General features: G+C 38.4%; 1 protein-coding gene across 4 annotated transcripts in view; it reads right to left on the bottom strand.

Moving 5' to 3' along the window:
- The window catches only part of nbeal2 (neurobeachin-like 2), a 115,367-nt gene that overhangs the window by 14,112 nt on the left and 80,194 nt on the right, over positions 1-21,061 (bottom strand). For all 4 annotated transcript variants that reach the window (XM_049480199.1, XM_049480200.1, XM_049480202.1 and 1 more), the window contains 16 exons: positions 18,241-18,567; positions 14,488-14,637; positions 13,460-13,617; positions 12,503-12,627; positions 11,212-11,329; positions 10,433-10,593; positions 9,519-9,652; positions 7,747-7,854; positions 7,392-7,487; positions 5,959-6,083; positions 4,650-4,790; positions 3,033-3,163; positions 2,530-2,639; positions 1,698-1,815; positions 1,072-1,169; positions 756-869 (listed from right to left, as the gene is read on the bottom strand). In XM_049480199.1, coding sequence (XP_049336156.1) covers positions 756-869; positions 1,072-1,169; positions 1,698-1,815; positions 2,530-2,639; positions 3,033-3,163; positions 4,650-4,790; positions 5,959-6,083; positions 7,392-7,487; positions 7,747-7,854; positions 9,519-9,652; positions 10,433-10,593; positions 11,212-11,329; positions 12,503-12,627; positions 13,460-13,617; positions 14,488-14,637; positions 18,241-18,567 — 2,214 coding nt within the window. The remainder of the gene's footprint in view (positions 1-755; positions 870-1,071; positions 1,170-1,697; positions 1,816-2,529; positions 2,640-3,032; positions 3,164-4,649; positions 4,791-5,958; positions 6,084-7,391; positions 7,488-7,746; positions 7,855-9,518; positions 9,653-10,432; positions 10,594-11,211; positions 11,330-12,502; positions 12,628-13,459; positions 13,618-14,487; positions 14,638-18,240; positions 18,568-21,061) is intronic.

The following is a 21,061-nucleotide window of genomic DNA, read 5'->3' as shown; positions in this document are numbered from 1 at the left end:
ATTGGGCGGCTGACTGCTGACTGTTGTCAGGGTTTTAATCAGTCAGTTGTGCACCTGTATTTCCCATTGTCAAGATAGAAACATGCCAGAAATTTACCTGAACACACCTCATTTACAGACCAACATGCCCCTTAGTGTAGATATATTTCTAAACTCTGATGCAATATTAACAGCTTCGGTGCAAGGCATGAAAATAGACTATTGACAGGGTGTACGATAGGAACCAGCATCACAATGCGCCTTGCGCAGGATGCACAATAGGGCCCTTGTTCTTTTTTTCCTGAGAAGGTCCTGATGAGAGCCAGTTTCTTCATAAGATTTTTGATGGTCTTTTTTTCTTTATTTATTATAGTAGTTCTTGTCATAATATGTATTAGAACGTTATTAAAAAAGGGCTATTCACTGTATACCAACTCTACCTCTTCACAACTTTACAACTGATTCTCTCAAAGTAATTAACTCTCGACAAGTGAAGCACAGCTGTTAACTGAAAGCCTGATATCTTGGTGAATCTACCTCATAAAGCTGACTGAGAAAATCCAGCCAAGATGTGCAAAACTGTCATCTAAACAAGAGGAGCTACTGTGTAAAATCCAAAATATAAAACATATTCTGGCTTGTTTATAATTTTTCTATTTACTAAATATTTATTTATGAATAATATTTTCTTCATAGCTTGAATGACTTTAGTATTAATGTAAAATGCAGAACATTTTAATGAAAAATCTGTATGTTTGTGTGCATTATTGTTTTACCTCCACAAACGGCCGCAGTTTGTCCAGCTGCTCGAAGAGGTTTGGTGGTAAAGTGTCGATCCGGGACTGCCGTCGGGATGCATTCTCTGCAGACATGCGGGGTGGATGGGCCTCCTGCGCGCACACACACACACACACACACACACACACACACACACACACACAGACCATTATACCTTACACTGCAGTGCACTCTATAAAAAACATAATTCAACCTGAATCCAACACACCCAGAAGCTGATTTGGTCTGTGTCTGGTCTGTATGTGGTTTGGGTGTGGGAAGGGGGTGTGGGATGAGGGGGGCACTGGGATGTACCTTGAGGAGCTGGCAGGGGGTCTGTCCAAAGTTGCTGATGATGCCTTCCAAAGCTTTCCGCTCCGTCTCATTGGCTATAGCATCCAGATCCACAGCACCTGTAGAGGAACACAAACAGGACTTATATTTATAAGAAAAAACATGTTCTACATTTAATGCACTGATAAAGCAAAACATTATGACCACCCGCTTATTTCTACACCCAATATTAATTTGCATTATCACTGATTATATATGAGGAACACTTTGAAGTTCTATAATAATTACAGTTCTGTGTAGTTCTGTATCAGTTTCTCCTTTACCTCTTCTTCAATGGTCAGGACCACATAGTATAGACCACCACATATTTGGGTGATGGATCATTATTCTCAACACTGCAGTGACACTGATCCGCATGGTGGTGGTGTATGAAGTGTATAAGGTGTTAGTGTGTTGTGCAGGTACGTGTGGACTAGATGAAGCAGTGCTGCTTTAGTTTTTACATTGTCCAAAATGCTTTATATAATGTATTACGTTAAATAGGGAGAGTAAAATCCCTAAAAAATAATTAAAGTTTATATTACTGTGATATATAAGGTAAATTTTATTCACTACTGTGCAGCCCTGGTTTAGCAGCAGTGCTTTACCTTCGTAAGTGCAGTAGTAGAAGACGTTGAGAGCCTCCACTGCCTCAGGTCCGCGCTGTTTGTAACCGAATATGAGGTCTATCCACTCGTGTAAGTGTGCAGACACATGCTCGCTCTCCTGCAAACACACACACACACACACACACATACATTACTGTCTCTGGTTAACATGACCTGAAACAGGGTTTTTTTTGCTGTTCTGTCCGTTCTATAGGTAAGCTTTTTAATCTTTAGTTGTTAAGTAGCTGTTCTGTATGTTTTATAGCGATTCTGCTAACATGCTATTGGTAAGTTCAGAAGGTAGATTTTTTTTTTATCAATGCTAAAATAAGATCACAGAGGGGAAATTCTAGACATCCAGCAGCAGGTATGTATAGTACACACAAGTTACAAAAAGAAAAATATAACAATACATATAAATACAATAAAATAAAAAATCAAATGTAAAGTGTAAAAGTACAGTCTTAAGTGTGTGTAATGGAGAATGGAGGTAGGGCAGTTGTACACAATAGACAGTGAACACCAGTTGATGTGCATAAAATGAGGATAACTGATGTCAGCCATACAGAAAGTGCAAATACACAATTATATAATAATAATATAATAATAATAATAATATTATATAATAATATAATCATAATAAACGCTCTCTCTCAGTTTTTCTGAAAGTTGGAGCTAAACTAGTGTTAGTTAACCTCCTTTAAACTCATTTAAATACCCATTATTAAAAGCTTTGTCTTAAGGAGAAGAAAAGGTTATTAATCTGATTAATTTTTTCATCAACTGGCCCCACTAGTGTGTATTTGTGTGTTTGTGTTCACTTGATATTCACCAGAGCTTTGCGGTGTTTTCTGATGAAATCTTCTCGAGACGAGGCCCAGCGCGGCAGAACCACGTTATTCACCTGTTCCTGATTCACCTGCAGACAGCCCAGGTTAAACCCTGCAGAAACGCAGAACAACACAGGTAAGAGTGTGGAGATAACAGTGGATCCAGACCAAACCCACCCCTCTCATTCTAAACTCCTTCAGTCAGCTTCAGCACGCTTCCTTAAAATTACAAAAAACAAATGGTAACACTTTATAATAAAGGTCACAAATAAGAAAGGTGTGAAAAGTATTGACATTAATTCCTTAGACTACTAAAGACTTCTCGATATATCACAAGAAGGTTAGAGCGGCAATATTGCAATAAAAAAATGGGTATTTGATGCCACATGACGAGATATATATCGCAATATCCATATTTTGTCCCTGTCCTATTCTGTTGTGAGTTTTGGTAATTAAAACACCGTCAATATAAAACGAGAAAAAATGTGTTCTGGGTTAAATCTACCATTCATGTTGTCCAGGAATTCTGGGAAGTAGAAGAATTCGGGAATGAGCTCCTTAACATCAGCCGGACTCTCCATACGAGCCTGCCAGGCTGCAGCTACTGAGTGGAACTGCCGGTCTGCACAGTCAAACCTACACACACACACACACATACACACACACACTGTACACATTAGTATTTAAAGGGACACAGGGATTAGATCTGTGTTAAAATGCACCAGGTGTGTGTTCTTTCCTAAGTTCAGGGAATCGTGATGAAATGATTGTCTGTGTGGGCAGATCTGGTGCTTGCTCTGTTTTATAGCACTCCAAACACTGCTCTATATACAACCAAATTTTCATACATTTTTGTCATCCCATTAATTCTAATTCTTACAGCATTATTATTTGAAACATAACATAATTTATACAATGGAAAGTTATTTAACCCTTGTGTGGTGTTCATATTTTTGTTACTCGTTTACTTTGTTTCTTGTATTTAATTCAGCAAAATTAAGCAATTTTACATTAAAATGCTTTAAAAAAAATGCTTGCTTCACCTAAATTGCAAGCAATAGAAACAGCTTACATGGTTAATATTTGCCCTTTACCTTTCTTATGTTACATTTCTTTCAAAAAGTGCTACTCTTTTTTTATTCGTTTTTTAATAAAATGTAAAAGAAAATGAATTAAACTCAAGATATGAGTAGAACATTTGTTTAGTTTCAAATTTACAAATGAAGCAATGTTTATTAGCCCTTGGCCAAACATACTGTATGTAATATAAATGTGTAGGGGGGGGGGGGTATACAGTGTGTGTTTATCGAAAATGTGTTTTGATATATGTTTTTCACAAAAAATGAGCCAATGCCAATGAGTTTGAGAAAAAAAGACTTCAGTGGGGTTAATCCTTTGATTTTAATCATTTGTTAATCCTTTGATTTTCTTCTTTAGTTGTGGTCTACACATTTGCCACTAAGCAATACATAAATAAAACTGTTTTGTTATCAGGCTACTAGCAGTAGTCTGTAGGTGACCCTACCAAAAATACTCTTTTTACTACCTAACTGCACATCTATTCCTTCACAGTTTTTTATAATATACACATAATATACACTTTTAGTAATATACACTGTGTATAATAAACGGAAATTATTTTAAAATAAATAATACGTTTTTTTTTTTATATTGTTTTATTTTTAGTCTGAAACTTGAACTCTTGACCTGGACTCGGCTTTAGTGGTCTTGACTACAACATTAGTGTGTGGTAATTAACCGCATACTACAGATGCAGCAAATAGAGATTAGGATAATACTTATTTATCTAATTTAACTAATTCATGCTAATTTATAAAGGAGTTTCTATTATACAGGAGTTTAGAGACTCTCAGACAGAACAGGCTAATCTAACTGAACCATGGTGAAGCTGCCCTCTATCCCCATCTACTAAAAGCACATCATGCAATCAAATCTATCTGCTTTAACTGATATTTGGGGTCACTGCAGGGTCAACAATGGTGTAGCCCTGACACCTAGTGGCCATCACAGTGCACTAGTGTACTGATCAGAGGCATTAAAACATCAAAGCTAAAGACAAACAAGCTCCATGTTGTGTGTGTGTGTGTGTGTGTGACCGTACTTGCCGCTCTGCAGCTGTATGTGCAGGGTGGTGAAGGGCTCCATGCGGATCATGTAGTGCATGACCCCCGCTGCGTTAGAGTAGTGTGTGCCGTAGTGGAACTTATCAACTGTGCCTGTGGGGTCTTCAAAGCTTTCATACCTAAAAAAAAAAAAAAAGACAACGCACACACACAGACACACAGACACACGGATTGAAACAACTATCCTGCATGATTAAACAGATCACATCTGTAATCGGCAATATGGTCATACACTACCAGTCAAAAGTTTCAGAACACCCTTATTGTTTAGTTGTCCATTAGCAGTGCTGTATGATCCAGACAAGCTGCTTTTATATTTTCTCACCTTAACCATGACTTTATTTCTGCACTTCACCTCTATTAGACATCTAATTCTTCTCTTCACTGCTAAAACTGAGACTTAGTCCAGTGTAAGGCTGAGCTAAAGGCTAAAGCTGTTGCCATGTGGGTCAGCCAGACATGACTCTTCTTGAACCAGTTTTCTCCAGTTTCAAGGAGTTTTTTGAAGGTGTATAAAACAGTATTTAGAGCTTTCTGGCTTCAGCTGTAATTCCTCTAAAGAAAAGGCTTATACTTTTAATAGTTACAGAGTGGAATTGCCCCTAGGTGCGTGTGTGAGTGAATGTTTTTGTGTGTCTGTCTGCCCTGTGATGGATTGGCAGCCTATCTAGGGTATATACTGCCTTCCACCCAATGCTGGCTGGGATAGGCTCCAGCCCTCCCCGCAACCCTGACGGATGAAGTGGGTATTGATAATGGATGGAAGGATGGATAGTTACAGAGTTCTCTGTATTTCTGTGTCTTTTTTTATTTATTATGATGAAAGTGTGAATGTTTTGTGTGTCAGTCTGTAAATACTGCAGTAGAGAGTAAAGTAACACAGTCTGTTTTTACACTGTCTGTTTTAGCACTGCTTTACTACAGACAAAGGCTTTAAAAAATGTCATTTTTAAAAGAAGTTTATTTCCATGGCTGCTTACCAAATATCATAATCCAAATACATGATGTTTTTCCCCCTTTTTTTTTACAACCTAGATTTTTTTTTACAGTATTATTTTTTTTATACAATATACAATTTTTTTTAACAATTTCTTTTTGTACACTGGATTTTGCACCATTTCTGGTTACTGACTGGACCTGAAAAGCTTAAATGGCAGAAATAAAAGGAAACAATTGTGGTGTTCTAAAACTTTTGACCGTTGTATGTCATATGTTCAGTGTGTACAGTTACTGTGTGTGTATTATGTGTATTATGGTTTGTTGTGAAATAAAGGAGCAGTAACTCACTTCTCTCTGACGTTCTGGGCATGACGAGGGTTTACCACTCCAATGGGTTTGGACAAATCTCTGAACACAGCTGGGTCTTCCAGGTCCAGTACAGAGGAGGTGTAATCACACAGCACCCAGGGGAACTGAACACACACACACACACACACAGAGCAGGTGTATTTTAAACATAACATGAAATAAAACAATCAGTGTGTCACCGTAGCTAATTTACCTAAACACACCTTATTTCCAGATCACCACGCCGATGTGCGTAGATATATTCACTGTAGATATTTAAACAAAGCAGGCGCAAGGTGTGAATATAGACTTGATGGGGTGTAAGATAGCAATAAGCATTCCAACATGCCTTGTGCAGGGTGTAAGATAGAGCCCTAATTATCTACCTTACTCGTCCATACCCACTTTCAAGGGTTTGTTTCTTTCGCACGTGCGTTGGAATTTCGTTGAAAGGTTTCTGGTCATATCATATTCAGAATGAATGCAGTCTGTAGTAGCTACTGCTGTGGACACATGAGGTGATCATAAAACAGAAAGCTGCTATGCTATCCCAACATTCTAACATTCTAACTATTTAGCCAACCTACAGGGATTGGACAATGAAACTGAAACAGCTGGTTTTAGACCACAATAATTTATTGTGGTGACGGACAGTTCTGGTGGAAACAGGAGAGTTGAGGTGCACATTGAATTCTGTCATGATTTGGGCAGCCGTGGTTTTATATTAGATTAGATTTTGGATACAATCAGACAGCTTCCTCTTACAGCGTCCACAGTTAATCCTGTTGGATGTGGTTGGTCCTTCTTGGAGGTATGCTGACATTACCCTGGATACCGTGGCTCTTGATACATCACAAAGACTTGCTGTCTTGGTCACAGATGCACCGGCAAGACGTGCACCAACAATCTGTCCTCTTTTGAACTCTGGTATGTCACCCATAATGTTGAGTGCATTGCAATATTTTGAGCAGAACTGTGCTCTTACCCTGCTAATTGAACCTTCACACTCTGCTCTTACTGGTGCAATAATGTGCAATTAATGAAGATTAGACACCAGGCTGGTCTAATTTAGCCATGAAACCTCCCACATGAAAATGACAGGTGTTTCAGTTTCAACACAGAAGTATTTTAAACCCTAGTATCTATACTTCTACCAACAGAGTAATAATTGTGTATACTTTTGACACCTTTAACAGAAATACAGAATGGTAAGGGCAGATGTATGGGTGTCTAAATGGATGTTTTTTTTTGTTTAGCACTTCAACCACAGACGCAGCTTCTCTTCTTTGGAAGGTTACATTTAAACAGAGCTCCACGACACACACACCTCTAATTACTGCGACACCCTGTAACAAACTAATTACAATATTCTATTATATATATTATATATCAGACGTGCTTAATCCATTCAGGATGAAGAATGTGGGTCGTACCACAGGGTACTGGGACAGGTCGTTGTAGGTGCGGCCGGCGATGGTGTTGAGCTGCATCAGATACTCAAAGTTTGAAATCTCTCTGCACACCCATTTCTGCGGGACACACACACACACACACAAAAATCATCAGCGGAATTGTTTCTTTTTATACAATAAACACCTGTTACCTACAGTTTACAAACTGATCACTGCATGCTAAGCACCAGTACACTGACATGCCAAATAACTTTCAAAGCTGATTATGTAAGATTGTTATATGTACATTGTTACAAGTGTAATTTTTAAAGATAATTTGCTTTATTTATTCTTGTAAAAGCTCTTGAGTAAAAGTAGCAAAAACACACACACACACCTGAGTGAGGTTGGAAGCTTTAAGGAGCTCCTGAGGGGAACGGGAACCAAAATAAAACAGGTTCGGCGGCCGCAGTCCCAGAATCCTGGAATAGACCTTGTTCCGCACCTGTGTCAGTCAGGACAGATACAGGTCAATTCACATGACAACACCACCTGACTTAACATCTCAGATTTACTATAGATTTACTTTAGGAACCACGGTTAATATACCAAACAGACAATGTGAAAAACTACAGGCTAATTTCTTCTCCAGTTTCAGCATTTTAAAAAAGTAGCTGTGAAATTTTATCTACTTCTGTATTCTGTGAATAAAAGAGAGCTTTCTTATTACACATTTATTACACATACATTCGCCTCAACAAACCACGCAAATACGCTGTCTCCTCTGATTGGACCAGAGAAACCAACTACAAGTGTAAAAATGCCCTTGAAAAAAGTGGACCAGTTATAAATACCCTAAGTAACTGAATATAGTAGATATCTGAAAAATTCGTAGATATACAGTATTATTTCATTGCACTTTATGAATTTCAAAGTGCAGAATCGTTACTTTTCATGTAATATGTTTTCTGGTTATACTGATTAAGTTATTTAAGTTATAAGTTGGAATAATACTAAATATCAATAAAAAAGTATTTCTATGGTTTGACAGCTAACATTTTTTATATTTTCCTTTAGTTATATAGTTACACTATACTGCCAAAAGTATCCGTTGGCCTGACCTGAATTTAGCTCCCTGGCCAGCCCTACCACAGGGTAATAAAATCCTCTCAGTTATTGTGTATTAAAAATCAATGTAATATTAACTTTACAAACGAATCAATTTGTAATGAAACCTTCGTTTTCAACATATATTATCTATTTTTTTATTGTCTACTTATAATACACAGTATACACACCACCAGTCAAACGTTTTGACACACCTCAGTTTTCATTATTTTCAAAAGTTTCTGCAGTGATTAATACTAAAGTTATTTAAACTATGAGGAAAAGCATATGTAATTATGTAGTAAACAAAAAAGTGTTAAACCAGAATTGTTTCCTCTTGTTTAGATGACAGCTTTATACATCTTGGCTGGATTTAGAGTCAGCTAGATAGGCTTTCAGTTAACAGCTGTGCTTAACTTGTCAAGAGTTAATTACATACATTTCTTGCCTTTCAATGTGTTTGAGAGCATCAGTTATAAAGTTGTGAAGAGGTAGAATTGGTATACAGTGAAGAGCTCAATTTGATTCGAAACCAACTCAACTAAAAACTAAGGGCAGCTGCAAAAACAATAAAAAATGTAATGATAAAACTGGCTCTCATCAGGACCGCCCCAGGAAAGGAAGAGCAAGAGTTCCCTCTGTTGTACAGGTCGGGAACTCAGTTCATCAGAGTTATCAGCCTCAGAAACCGCAGCTCCCCAGATAAGAGCGTCTAAATGCTTCACAGAGTATTTTGGTTTGTTTAACACTTTTAAGTTACTACAAAATGCCTCATGTTCTTTTATAGTCTGAATGACTTCAGTATTTTAGAATGTAGAAAAGAATTGAAATAAAAACTTTGAATAAGGAGGTTTGTCCAAACTTTTGACTGGTACTGTACATCAGATTCGTCTGTATTTAGGTGGAAGAACAAACACAGAAATGTCTAGAACAGTACATTTGGAACTTTGACACAGCATGAAAATGAATATAATGTTATTATTTATATAAATGTTGCCTTTTAAAAATAATGATAAAAAAAAACAGAACAGAAATATATGTGGTTATTCTGGTTAAGCTGACCTTCTTCCTGAAGTTGATGAAGTAGTGCGCCTGGTCGATGAAGAAGAGCTCGAGGGCGGAGCGCCGCAGGTTGTAGCGTCTCAGGTGGACCTCTCTCAGCTGGGACAGCGGGCGCTTAAAATCAAAACCTATACCTGCACACACATCCCAACACGACTCGGCTTCAACAACAGAATACACAAAGCCAGTAAAGAAATATATTTAAATAAAGATATATCTTTTTGATAATATTAAAATAAAATTTGGCTTATCATTCTCAACTTTTTAATTTATTTCTAATTTTATCATTCTAACTTCTTCTTAGTATGGAAGGGCAATTACCCAACCCACTCATTAGGACTCCCCACATCACTAACTAGTTATGCCCCCAACACCCCCTTTTTTTGGTTTATTTTGTACCTAAACTTTATGCAACTGAAACAAGTGTAGATTGTAAAAAAAAAACATATAAAAATGTATATTGTAAAAAGATGGTTAATAGCTTACAGCTGGTCTGTAGCAATGGATATAAACTAAGATTTGCAAATCCATGCAGAAAACTGAGAGCGTATAAAGTTTTGGGTGTAGTAAAGACGTTTCTGAACAGATTGTGTTATCTGTTATCTAGCACATTTACACTTTTACCATAATAACTAGAAAAAGATACACAAACACAGAGAACTCTTGGAAACTGGAGAAAACTAGTACAGGAAGAGACCTGGCTGACCCACATGGCAACAGCGCCTTTAGATCAGCTTAACATTGGACTCAGTTTTAGCAGTAGAGAGAAGAATTAGAGGTCTGGGTCATACAGCACTGCTACTGGACTAATAAAAAATAGAGGTGTTCTGAAACTTTTGACCGGTAGTGTAAGTATTATTAAATTACTCCATTAGCTATATAATCACTATCTGTATAACTGTAAAGGTTCGGACCCTCCTCAGTCTCCTCCTTCTCGCTGCTGCCGTCGTAGAAGTAGATGTGGTGAGTTGTGACCTCCAGCCGACCCGACACCACCGCCACTATAGTGATGAGCTCACAGTCCTCCGACAGAACCAGCTTCTCCTTCTGACTCTCCTCCTCCGCCTCCTCCCCCCTGCACACACACACACACACCACAATCAGTCCTCTCTTCACTTTTCTTACACAATTTAAGCAGCAAAAAAAAACTAAATTAAAATTAATTGAAATTGAAATTAAATAGTAATAATTAAACAGTAGCTACATTTTATTAAGAAACACACAAAAATTACAATTTTGTGCCAAAACTGAACAAAATGATACATTTAACTGAATAATGCAGTGCTATTTCAATCAGATTTTTTTTTACCTCAGCAGAAGTATCCTAATCATAATGTAATCTTAGCAGTGCTACTCTAATCATGAATATAATTCAGCAGTGCTATTCTAATCATGAGTTTACCTCAGCAGTGCTATTATAAACATAATTTTACCTCAGCAGTACTATTCTAATCATGAATTTACTTTAGCAGTGCTATTCTAAGCATGAATTTACTTTAGCAGTGCTATTCTAAGCATACATTTACCTCAGCAGTGCTATTTTAATCATGAATTTATCCCATGAGTTCTATTTTAATCATACATTTATTAAAAAAGTTTCACCAATTATTCCCAGTATTCAGAATAATTAAACAGTTAAAAATTAAACATAGCCCCACAGAATGGTTTAGTGTTTTTGGGTGGAAATGCGTACTGGCTGTCAATGTACATGATGTCCTCCTCCTCTAGGTGGTCATCCTGCATGTCACTGACTTTAGCTTCCTTAGCAACAGCCAACGGGAGAGGCTCTGAGCTCCGGGGGCTCTCAGCTCCTACAAAACAGAGAGCAGGTAAGTTAATGTCTGGACCCAACACATACTCATTTTTACATCTATTTACTTGTCGTGCAAAAACCTTGTGTCTGCAAAACTGCAGGGACACAAAATCTTAGCTTTAAACTTCACTAGACTACAGAGCACAAAATACTCTTACTGCCCATAACAGAGTACTATTTTACTGTACAGTGGGGCTTGAAAAATTGTGAAACACTTACAATTTTCTATATTTCTGCTAAATATAAGACCGAAATCATTAAAAGTAGATAAAGAGAACCCAGTTAAACAAATGTATATAAAACATTATACTTGGTCATTTATTTATTGAGGAAAATGTTCAAAAATTAAATATTACATTTTTGTGAGTGGCAAAAGTATGTGGACACTTTTGCTTCATTATCAGTGATCCACTTTGCAGCATTAAATGCAACTAAACATTTATGGTAACTGTTGATCAGCCTGCCATGCCATGCACACCTTGTAATGTAATGTGTGAGTGGCCTCCAGGCTCCTTTTTGACCTCGCCAATTATTACACGTTTTGCTCTTGAAGTGATCTTGAACTGATCTTTTGGTCGACCACAATGGTCTTTAATTTCCTCCATTTGTAGACAATCTGTGACTGTGGATTGGTGGAGTCCAAAATCTTTAGAGATGGTTTTGTAACCTTTTCCAGCCTGATCTTTTTCTGAGGTGATCAGAAACCTCCTTTGTTCATGCCATGATAAACTTCCACAAACATGTGTTGTGAAGAGCAGACTTTAATAGATCCCTCACACCTGATTGTCATCCTATTGATAGAAAACACCTGATTCTAATTTCACATTAAAAAATAACTGCTAAACATAGAGGTTCACATATATTTCACACTTACAATATGTAATATTGGATCATTTGCCTCAATAAATAAATTACCAAGTATAATATTTTATGTCTAACTTGTTTAATTGACTTATATTTATCTACTTTTAGGACTTCTGATGTTTTAGGTCATATTTAGGCAAAAATATAGAAAATAGGGGTTCACAAGCTTTTAAGTCATACACTGTCAAAACAACTCAAGCAGCTACCCGAACGCTTACTACATTTTGAAGTATGTTCACTGTTGTTGTTCTTTAACAGAAGCTGCAATTTGTCACTCTGTAAATGAGTGTTTTATCCTCTCACACACCCATGTTATCCCGCAGGGCACTGGCCTCGCTGTGGGGGCTGAAATTGTAGTTTGGCACAAGCTTCAGTCGCATTTTGGAGTACGTCTCTGCGTTCGACAGCTTCCACTTCACCTCCGGCTGTTCCCTACAGCATAAACACACACAGTAAGGCTGGGTCCAGGGTAGTTCTACAAATGTTTGGAGTTAATATTTTCAGTAATATTAAAAAAAGATCATTCTAACCAACTAAACTTTTGTCTCCTTTTTCATTTTCCAATATCATATTTTTTTGTAGCTTTTAGGATTGTTTCTTTTACAAATGGCTACTATGTGTAGGGTATCTGCGCTGTCTGTGTTGTGCAGATTCTATCTGGAAAATCAAAGCTCTGGAAAATTTGGTACAAAATACAATACACATTCAGATATCTGAATTCCGAGATTATTTTGCATATATGCTAAGAGAAGTTAGGAGTATACATACACTGGGGAATCCCAGAATACTCCAGTTGAGAGTATACACATGCACTGGGGAATCCCGGAATACTCCAGGTCTATTTATCTGGATTTCCTTTTTAATTATTTTAGTCAATCTTAATAAGCTTAATTATAATTATTTTCCTAGATCTAGTATTATGGTATTCGATTAACTTGAATTTTAGATTTTATTGATTCATTGATTTGATTTATTGATTGATTTTCTGTGTCACTGTTTCGTTTTTAACTTGTTGATGTATCAGCATGTAAATGAGGTTCAACCTTAATGTATTTTGAGGTTGATTGATTGATTAATCATATTTATAGACCTTGCTCTGATATAAAAATAAATCAATCTGATGAATGGATTTTTGATTATATGTTAATGCAGGTAGTGTTTTTTTGTGTGTGCTTAGAGAAAACACTATAATAATAATAATTTAATATAATTTAAACTATATAATAATTTTACTTATTATTGTTTTTATGTGTTTGTTAGCTACCTGTTGGCCCAGGCTCCTCTATGACTGGTCAGCATCCGGCGCTGAGACTTCCAGTGTTTCCACACCACCCCCTGCTGGCCGTTACTCAGCTTTTGCACACTCCCGTACCGACTGTTCTCACTGCGCACCCGCTTCAGGAACGGGTCTACGATCAGCTCCTGAACACACACACGCGCACACACAGAGAATTATCATTACATTTATTTAATTATGGTGTCTATTAGGAATTCTATTGCATTCTTTTCAGCTATAACAGCTTTAACTCAAAGCTTTCAATAAGGTTTAGGAGTGTGTTTATGGGAATTTTTCTGGAATCTTCCAGACATTTATTTGTGAGGTCAGACACGGATGCTGGACAAGAAGGTCTGGCTCTCAGTCTCCACTCTGATTCATCCCAAAGGTGTTCTATTGGGTTGAGGCCAGAACTGTGCAGGCCAGTAAAGTTCTTCCACAACAAATCCATCATCCATGTCTTTATGGACCTTGCTTTGTGCACTGGTTTGCAGTTGTCCCCAAACTGTTCTCACAAAGTTGGAAGCATGAAATTGTCCAAAATCTCTTGGTGTCTTTCAATGGAGCTAAGAGGCTGAGCTTACTCATAAAAAAAACAAGCCTTTACCATAATCCCACTTCCACCTAACTTTACACTGGGCAGCAGAATCATTAAACCCAGACACCTCCATTGGATCGCCAGACAGCGAAACGTGATTCACATCTCCTGAGGAAATGTCTCCATTTAAAAGCTTGTCAACTCACTGATTTGGCAGGACACCAACATCCAACATGTGCTGTTTGGTCTAATTAAAGATTTCTGTAAATATGATCTGACACAACATATATAAATCTGAATAGATTCTCTAATTCTCTAATGTGTGTTTTATGTTCTATTATGAATAAAATATGCGTGTACGAAATTTGCTAATCATCCTTCTGTTCTGTTTTTCAAATATGAATATTGGTTATAATAGGTTATATTGGGAAAATGCATTTATTTATGCTGGTGTTGCAGATCAGGTGAGATTATGAACCTGAAACTTGGCCCTGCAGTCCGCTCTGTCTTTGTCCCTCTTCTGGCCGGTGCTCATCAGCGCATCAAAACATGAGTTCCAGAAGTTGGACATCAAGTCGTGGCTTTTTCCAAACGTATCCAGCTCATACTGCTGCATAGTGGGTCCCACCTGCACACACCAAATATACAGTAATAATATTATTATAACTGTTTTAAACATGGATAGCTAAGCAAAGAAATACCCACACAACAAGCCATTTTAATAAAACGCTGGTGAAATGGGCCCTAATGTGATAGCTATGTTACATAGTTTGGTATATTTCTGTTACCTTGTCAGTAAACTTCGATTGTATAAAACAAAAGTGAAAAACAAAATTATCATGAAAAACTCATGAAAACATTCGAAACTGTGGGTGTGTGAATGTATAGAGCCGATAGGCAGCACATATTGATTAGTAGAGCTTAACAGAACAGCCTGGCTTAGCTAAGCTGGTTAAGTTGTGGTCAGTGCTGAACTGCTGTACTCTTATGCTTTTTGACATGTCTTAATGTCATTAAGATCATTTACAATATATACAAACACAAGATTTCTATGAACACCTATTTTATAGATGGTGTTAAGGTACTGGTGTTTTTATTCTAAAGTAAAATGCTAAATTTAGCCATCTTTCAACATTGACCATTAAGCTAGAAAATAGGTCCCAAATATAGCAGGGAAAAATACAATCACATGACTGAAATGGCCTAAAACTCTGGAGATTCCGAATATAGGGACTAGACATGCTGAATCTAAGGGTTAAAACACATGCACATAAACAATGCATGCATGCTCTCAGGAGCTTGGGCATGGTATGCTAATACAGTAAGTGATTTGTTTATACAAACAGTCCAAACAGATCAGATTTATGAGTGTAAAGCGTCACACTCTCCTCTATAAATCCTCTGCTCAGAGCCCAGCCAGACAGCCTGTTTAATTTAAACTCCGCACCGCAGAGAAGCACAAAATAAATCACCACTTATTCTAACTCTTTCTGACCAAGCCCAAACCCAGCTTTCAATCTGAACAGTGAGCTCTTACTACAGCAAAATCACAGCACCGTCAAAACACCATCTACCACAGCAGTCACAGCTCTCAAACCCTCAAAACACTGTCCACCACAGCAATCACAGCTCTCAAACCATCACAACATCGTCCAACACAGCAATCACAGCTCTCAAACCCTCACAACACTGTCCACCATGGCAATCACAGCTCGCAAACCCTCAAAACACTGTCCACCACAGCAATCACAGTTTTCAAACCCTTAAAACACTGTCCACCACAGCAATCACAGTTTTCAAACCCTTAAAACACTGTCCACCACAGCAATCACAGCTCTCAAACCATCAAAACACTGTCCACCACAGCAATCACAGCTCTCAAACCCTTAAAACACTGTCCACCACAGCAATCACAGCTCTCAAACCATCAAAACACTGTCCACCACAGCAATCACAGCTCTCAAACCCTCAAAACACTGTCCACCACAGCAATCACAGCTCTCAAACCCTCAAAACACTGTCCACCATAGCAATCACAGCTCTCAAACCCTCACAACACCGTCCACCACAGCAATCACAGCTCTCAAACCCTCAAAACACTGTCCACCATAGCAATCACAGCTCTCAAACCCTCACAACACCGTCCACCACAGCAATCACAGCTCTCAAACCAGCACAACATCGTCCACCACAGCAATTACAACTCTCAAACTATCAAAACACCGTCCACCACAGCAATCACAGCTCTCAAACCATCACAACACCCTCCACCACAGCAATCACAGCTCTCAAACCATCAAAACACTGTCCACCACAGCAATCACAGCTCTCACACCCTCAAAACACCGTCCACCACAGCAATCACAGCTCTCAAACCATCACAACACCTTCCACCACAGCAATCACAGCTCTCAAACCATCAAAACACTGTCCACCGCAGCAATCACAGCTCTCAAACCCTCAAAACACTGTCCACCATAGCAATCACAGCTCTCAAACCATCAAAACACCGTCCACCACAGCAATCACAGCTCTCAAACCCTCAAAACATCGTCCACCACAGCAATCACAGCTCTCAAACCATCAAAACATCGTCCACCACAGCAATCACAGCTCTCACACCCTCAAAACATCGTCCACCACAACAATCACAGCTCTCAAACATCAAAACACCATCCACCACAGCAATCACAGCTCTCACACCCTCAAAACACCGTCCACCACAGCAATCACAGCTCTCAAACCATCACAACACCCTCCACCACAGCAATCACAGCTCTCACACCCTCAAAACACCGTCCACCACAGCAATCACAGCTCTCAAACCATCACAACACCTTCCACCATAGCAATCACAGCTCTCAAACCCTCAAAACACTGTCCACCATAGCAATCACAGCTCTCAAACCATCAAAACACCGTCCACCACAGCAATCACAGCTCTCAAACCATCAAAACACTGTCCACCACAGCAATCACAGCTCTCACACCCTCAAAACACCGTCCACCACAGCAATCACAGCTCTCAAACCATCACAACACCCTCCACCACAGCAATCACAGCTCTCACACCCTCAAAACACTGTCCACCACAGCAATCACAGCTCTCAAACCATCACAACACCTTCCACCACAGCAATCACAGCTCTCAAACCATCAAAACACCGTCCACCACAGCAATCACAGCTCTCAAACCCTCAAAACACTGTCCACCATAGCAATCACAGCTCTCAAACCATCAAAACACCGTCCACCACAGCAATCACAGCTCTCAAACCATCAAAACACTGTCCACCACAGCAATCACAGCTCTCACACCCTCAAAACACCGTCCACCACAGCAATCACAGCTCTCAAACCATCACAACACCCTCCACCACAGCAATCACAGCTCTCACACCCTCAAAACACTGTCCACCACAGCAATCACAGCTCTCAAACCATCACAACACCTTCCACCACAGCAATCACAGCTCTCAAACCATCAAAACACCTTCCACCACAGCAATCACAGCTCTCAAACCATCAAAACACCGTCCACCACAGCAATCACAGCTCTCAAACTATCAAAATATTGTCCACCACAGCAATCACAGCTCTCAAACCATCACAACACCTTCCACCACAGCAATCACAGCTCTCAAACCATCAAAACACCATCCACCACAGCAAGCACAGCTCTCAAACTATCAAAATATTGTCCACCACAGCAATCACAGTTCTCAAACCATCAAAACACCATCCACCATAGCAATCACAGCTCTCAAACCATCAAAACACCGTCCACCACAGCAATCTCAGCACTGAAACATTAAAACACCATCAAGAATAATTTTTCTAAAAGTTTAGAATTACTATTCAAAAGTTAAGAATAGCTTCTCAAAGTTACAAATCTGTATTTCAAAAGTTCATAATCACTATTGAAACGTTACAAATCACTATTCAAGAATTAAGAATCACTGTTCAAATGTTTTGTATCCCTTAAGAAAGTTATGAATTCACATTTATATGTTTATCACTGTTTGAAAGTTACAGATAACAGATTATAGTTGTGAATCACATGAATTACAAACAAATATCATGTATATTAAACCAATGAATGATGTAAAGCAATTTCATAAAAATAAATCCTAATCACAACAGATGCAGCTCACGTATCAAAACACCACACATCTCTCTTTAGGTGTGTGTGTGTGTGTGTGTGTTTGTATGTGTGTGTGTGTGTACTCACGTGGTTGTGGTAGAACAGCTGCCACTCTGCGGTGCTGCAGTACCTGTGCAGGTCCTGAGCGAAGGTGGGGCTGCCATTGGTGCGGGGCAGGCTGGGCAGCAGCTGCTGGAGTTTGGTCGGGTCGGCGTGTTGGTCGAGCAGCGTCCGAACCACCGGCACCAGCGGCTCCAGGAGGGCCTCCCTGCCCGAGTTCACCCTCTCACCAGCGCCCCCCGCAGGCCACAGAGCCTCCCCCAGCCGCCCCAGCAGAAAACACACCTCCTCCCACGACAGACACAACACCGTCTGGAGCAGAGTGTGCAGCTTTACACACGCCATCACACACACCTGCAGACACACACAGTTCAGAGTTAACGAGTCACTGTTCAGAGTTAAAGAATCATTCTTTAGAATGAACGAATCACTATACAGAGTTAAAGATTCACTGTTAAAAGTAAAGAATCACTTTTCAGAGTTAACGAGTCACTGTTTAGAGTTAACGAATCACTGTTCAGAGTTAACGAGTCACTGTTCAGAGTTAACGAGTCACTGTTCAGAGTTAAAGAATCATTCTTTAGAATGAACGAATCAATATACAGAGTTAAAGATTCACTGTTAAAAGTAAAGAATCACTTTTCAGAGTTAACGAGTCACTGTTCAGAGTCAACAAGTCACTGTTTAGAGTTAACGAGTCACTGTTCAGAGTTAACAAAACACTGTTCTGAGTTAAAAAGACACTGTTCAGAGTTAATAAGTCACTGTTCAAAGTAAGGAATCACTGTTATAAAATGACAGTTTAAAGTTAAAGAATCACTGTTTAGAGTTAAGGATTTACTGTTCAGAGTTAACGAGTCACTGTTCAAAGTAAAGAATTACTGTTCAGAGTTATATAATCACAGTTTAGAGTTAAAGAATTACTGTTCAGAGTTAACGAGACACTGTTCAGAGTTAACAAGTCACTGTTCAGAATTAAAGAATAATTATTCTGAATGAAAGAATCATTGTTCAGAGTTAACAAACCACTGATCAGAGTTAACGAGTCACTGGTCAGAGTTAACAAGCCACTGATCAGAGTTAACAAGTCACTGTTCAGAGTTAACAAGCCACTGATCAGAGTTAACGAGTCACTGTTCAGAGTTAAAAAGACACTGTTCAGAGTTAACGAGTCACTATTCAGAGTTAACGAGCCACTGTTCAGAATTAAAGAATAATTATTCTGAATGAAAGAATCACTGTTCAGAGTTAACAAGCCACTGATCAGAGTTAACGAGTCACTGTTCAGAGTTAAAAAGACACTGTTCAGAGTTAACGAGTCACTACTCAGAGTTAACGAGTCACTGTTCAGAATGAAAGAATAATTATTCCGAATGAAAGAATCACTGTTCAGGGTTAACAAATACGCTATTCAGAGTTAACAAGTCACTGTTTAGAATTAAGGAGTCACTGTTCAGAGTTAACGAGTCACTATTCAGAGTTAACGAGACACTGTTCAGAGTTAATTAAACAATTAATTTGGGATTAGTGTGGAATTTTGTGGTTAGTATGTTTGTTTGGGATTAGTGTGGAATTTTGTGGTTAGTGTGTTTGCTTGGGATTAGTGTGGTGTTCTGTGGTTAGTGAGTTAGTGTAGGATTAGTGTAGTATTTTGTGGTTAGTGTGTTAGTTAGGGATTAATGTGTTAGTTTGGCATTAATGTGTTATTTTGTGGTTAGTGTGTTAGATTGGGATAAGTGCATAAGTGTTATAAAGTAATGATGCATTGGACAAACACTCTATGTTTGAACACTGTTAAAATAATACAGATAACTATTTCCATTTAAAAAATAGATTAATAGTTAATAATATGAACGGCTGTTCACTACTAATCACTGATATATGTGAGGAAGTACTGTTCAACAGTGAATGAAACGTTTATCACTGTTTAGAGGTTAAACGTTAGTGTGCAGTGTAAAGGTTATGCTCTGTCTGAAGTTGGACAGAAGCCAAGTGTTCTCTCTGTACTGATATAAGAGCAGCTCTGAATCCCAAACAGAAGCAGATGTTCTTATCTCTGCACAGCTGGAATAAAGCAGACTGTTTTTCCTTTAATGGAAACACAACAGCAGCAGATGACCTCTGACCTCAATCCCATGCTGAATACTCACACTCCACAAATATACACACAGCCGGATAGCTCGCTGGCACTACGCCAAGAGAGTGACAGTACTATTAAAGACACATCATAAATAGTGTGTGTGTGTGTGTGTGTGTGTGTGTGTTTGAATTTGTTTAACACTTTGCTTTTAGGTTTAGGAATTTTCATGTTCCTTACAAATGTAAAAATACCGCCCCCAGTTAACACCTACTGTAGCCTATCAGCCGAGACATGTTCTATGTTTCAGCACAGGAGTTAAAATACTGATGTAGATAACAAGAAGTGAAAGTACAGGTGCAATAGTGTGGGTTGGGTGTGTTAATATGGGATCTGTGGGTTTTTTAATTGTAGGTTGATTTGAGATTAGCGTGTTAATTTGAGATTAGTGTGTTAGCAAAATATTAGTGTATTATTCTGGAATTAGTGTGTTAGTATGAGATCCGTGCATTAGTTTTGGATTATTGTGTTAATATGGGATTAGTGTATTAATATGAGATTAATGTGTTAGCAAAATATTAGTGCATTATTCTGGAATTAGTGTGTTAGTATAAGATTAATGCATTAGTTTTGAATTAGTGTGTTAATTTGAGATTAGTGTGTTAGCAAAATATTAGTTTATTATTCTGGGATTAGTGTGTTAGTATAAGATCCGTGCATTAGTTTTGGATTAGTGTGTTAATATGGAATTATCGTGTTAATTTGAGATTA

This window comes from Astyanax mexicanus, chromosome 6 (assembly GCF_023375975.1).
Source record: "Astyanax mexicanus isolate ESR-SI-001 chromosome 6, AstMex3_surface, whole genome shotgun sequence".
In the NCBI taxonomy this organism is placed as follows: Eukaryota; Metazoa; Chordata; class Actinopteri; order Characiformes; family Acestrorhamphidae; genus Astyanax; species Astyanax mexicanus.
Note: the sequence above shows the minus strand (reverse complement) of the source record. Positions and strands in the feature narration are given on the sequence as shown.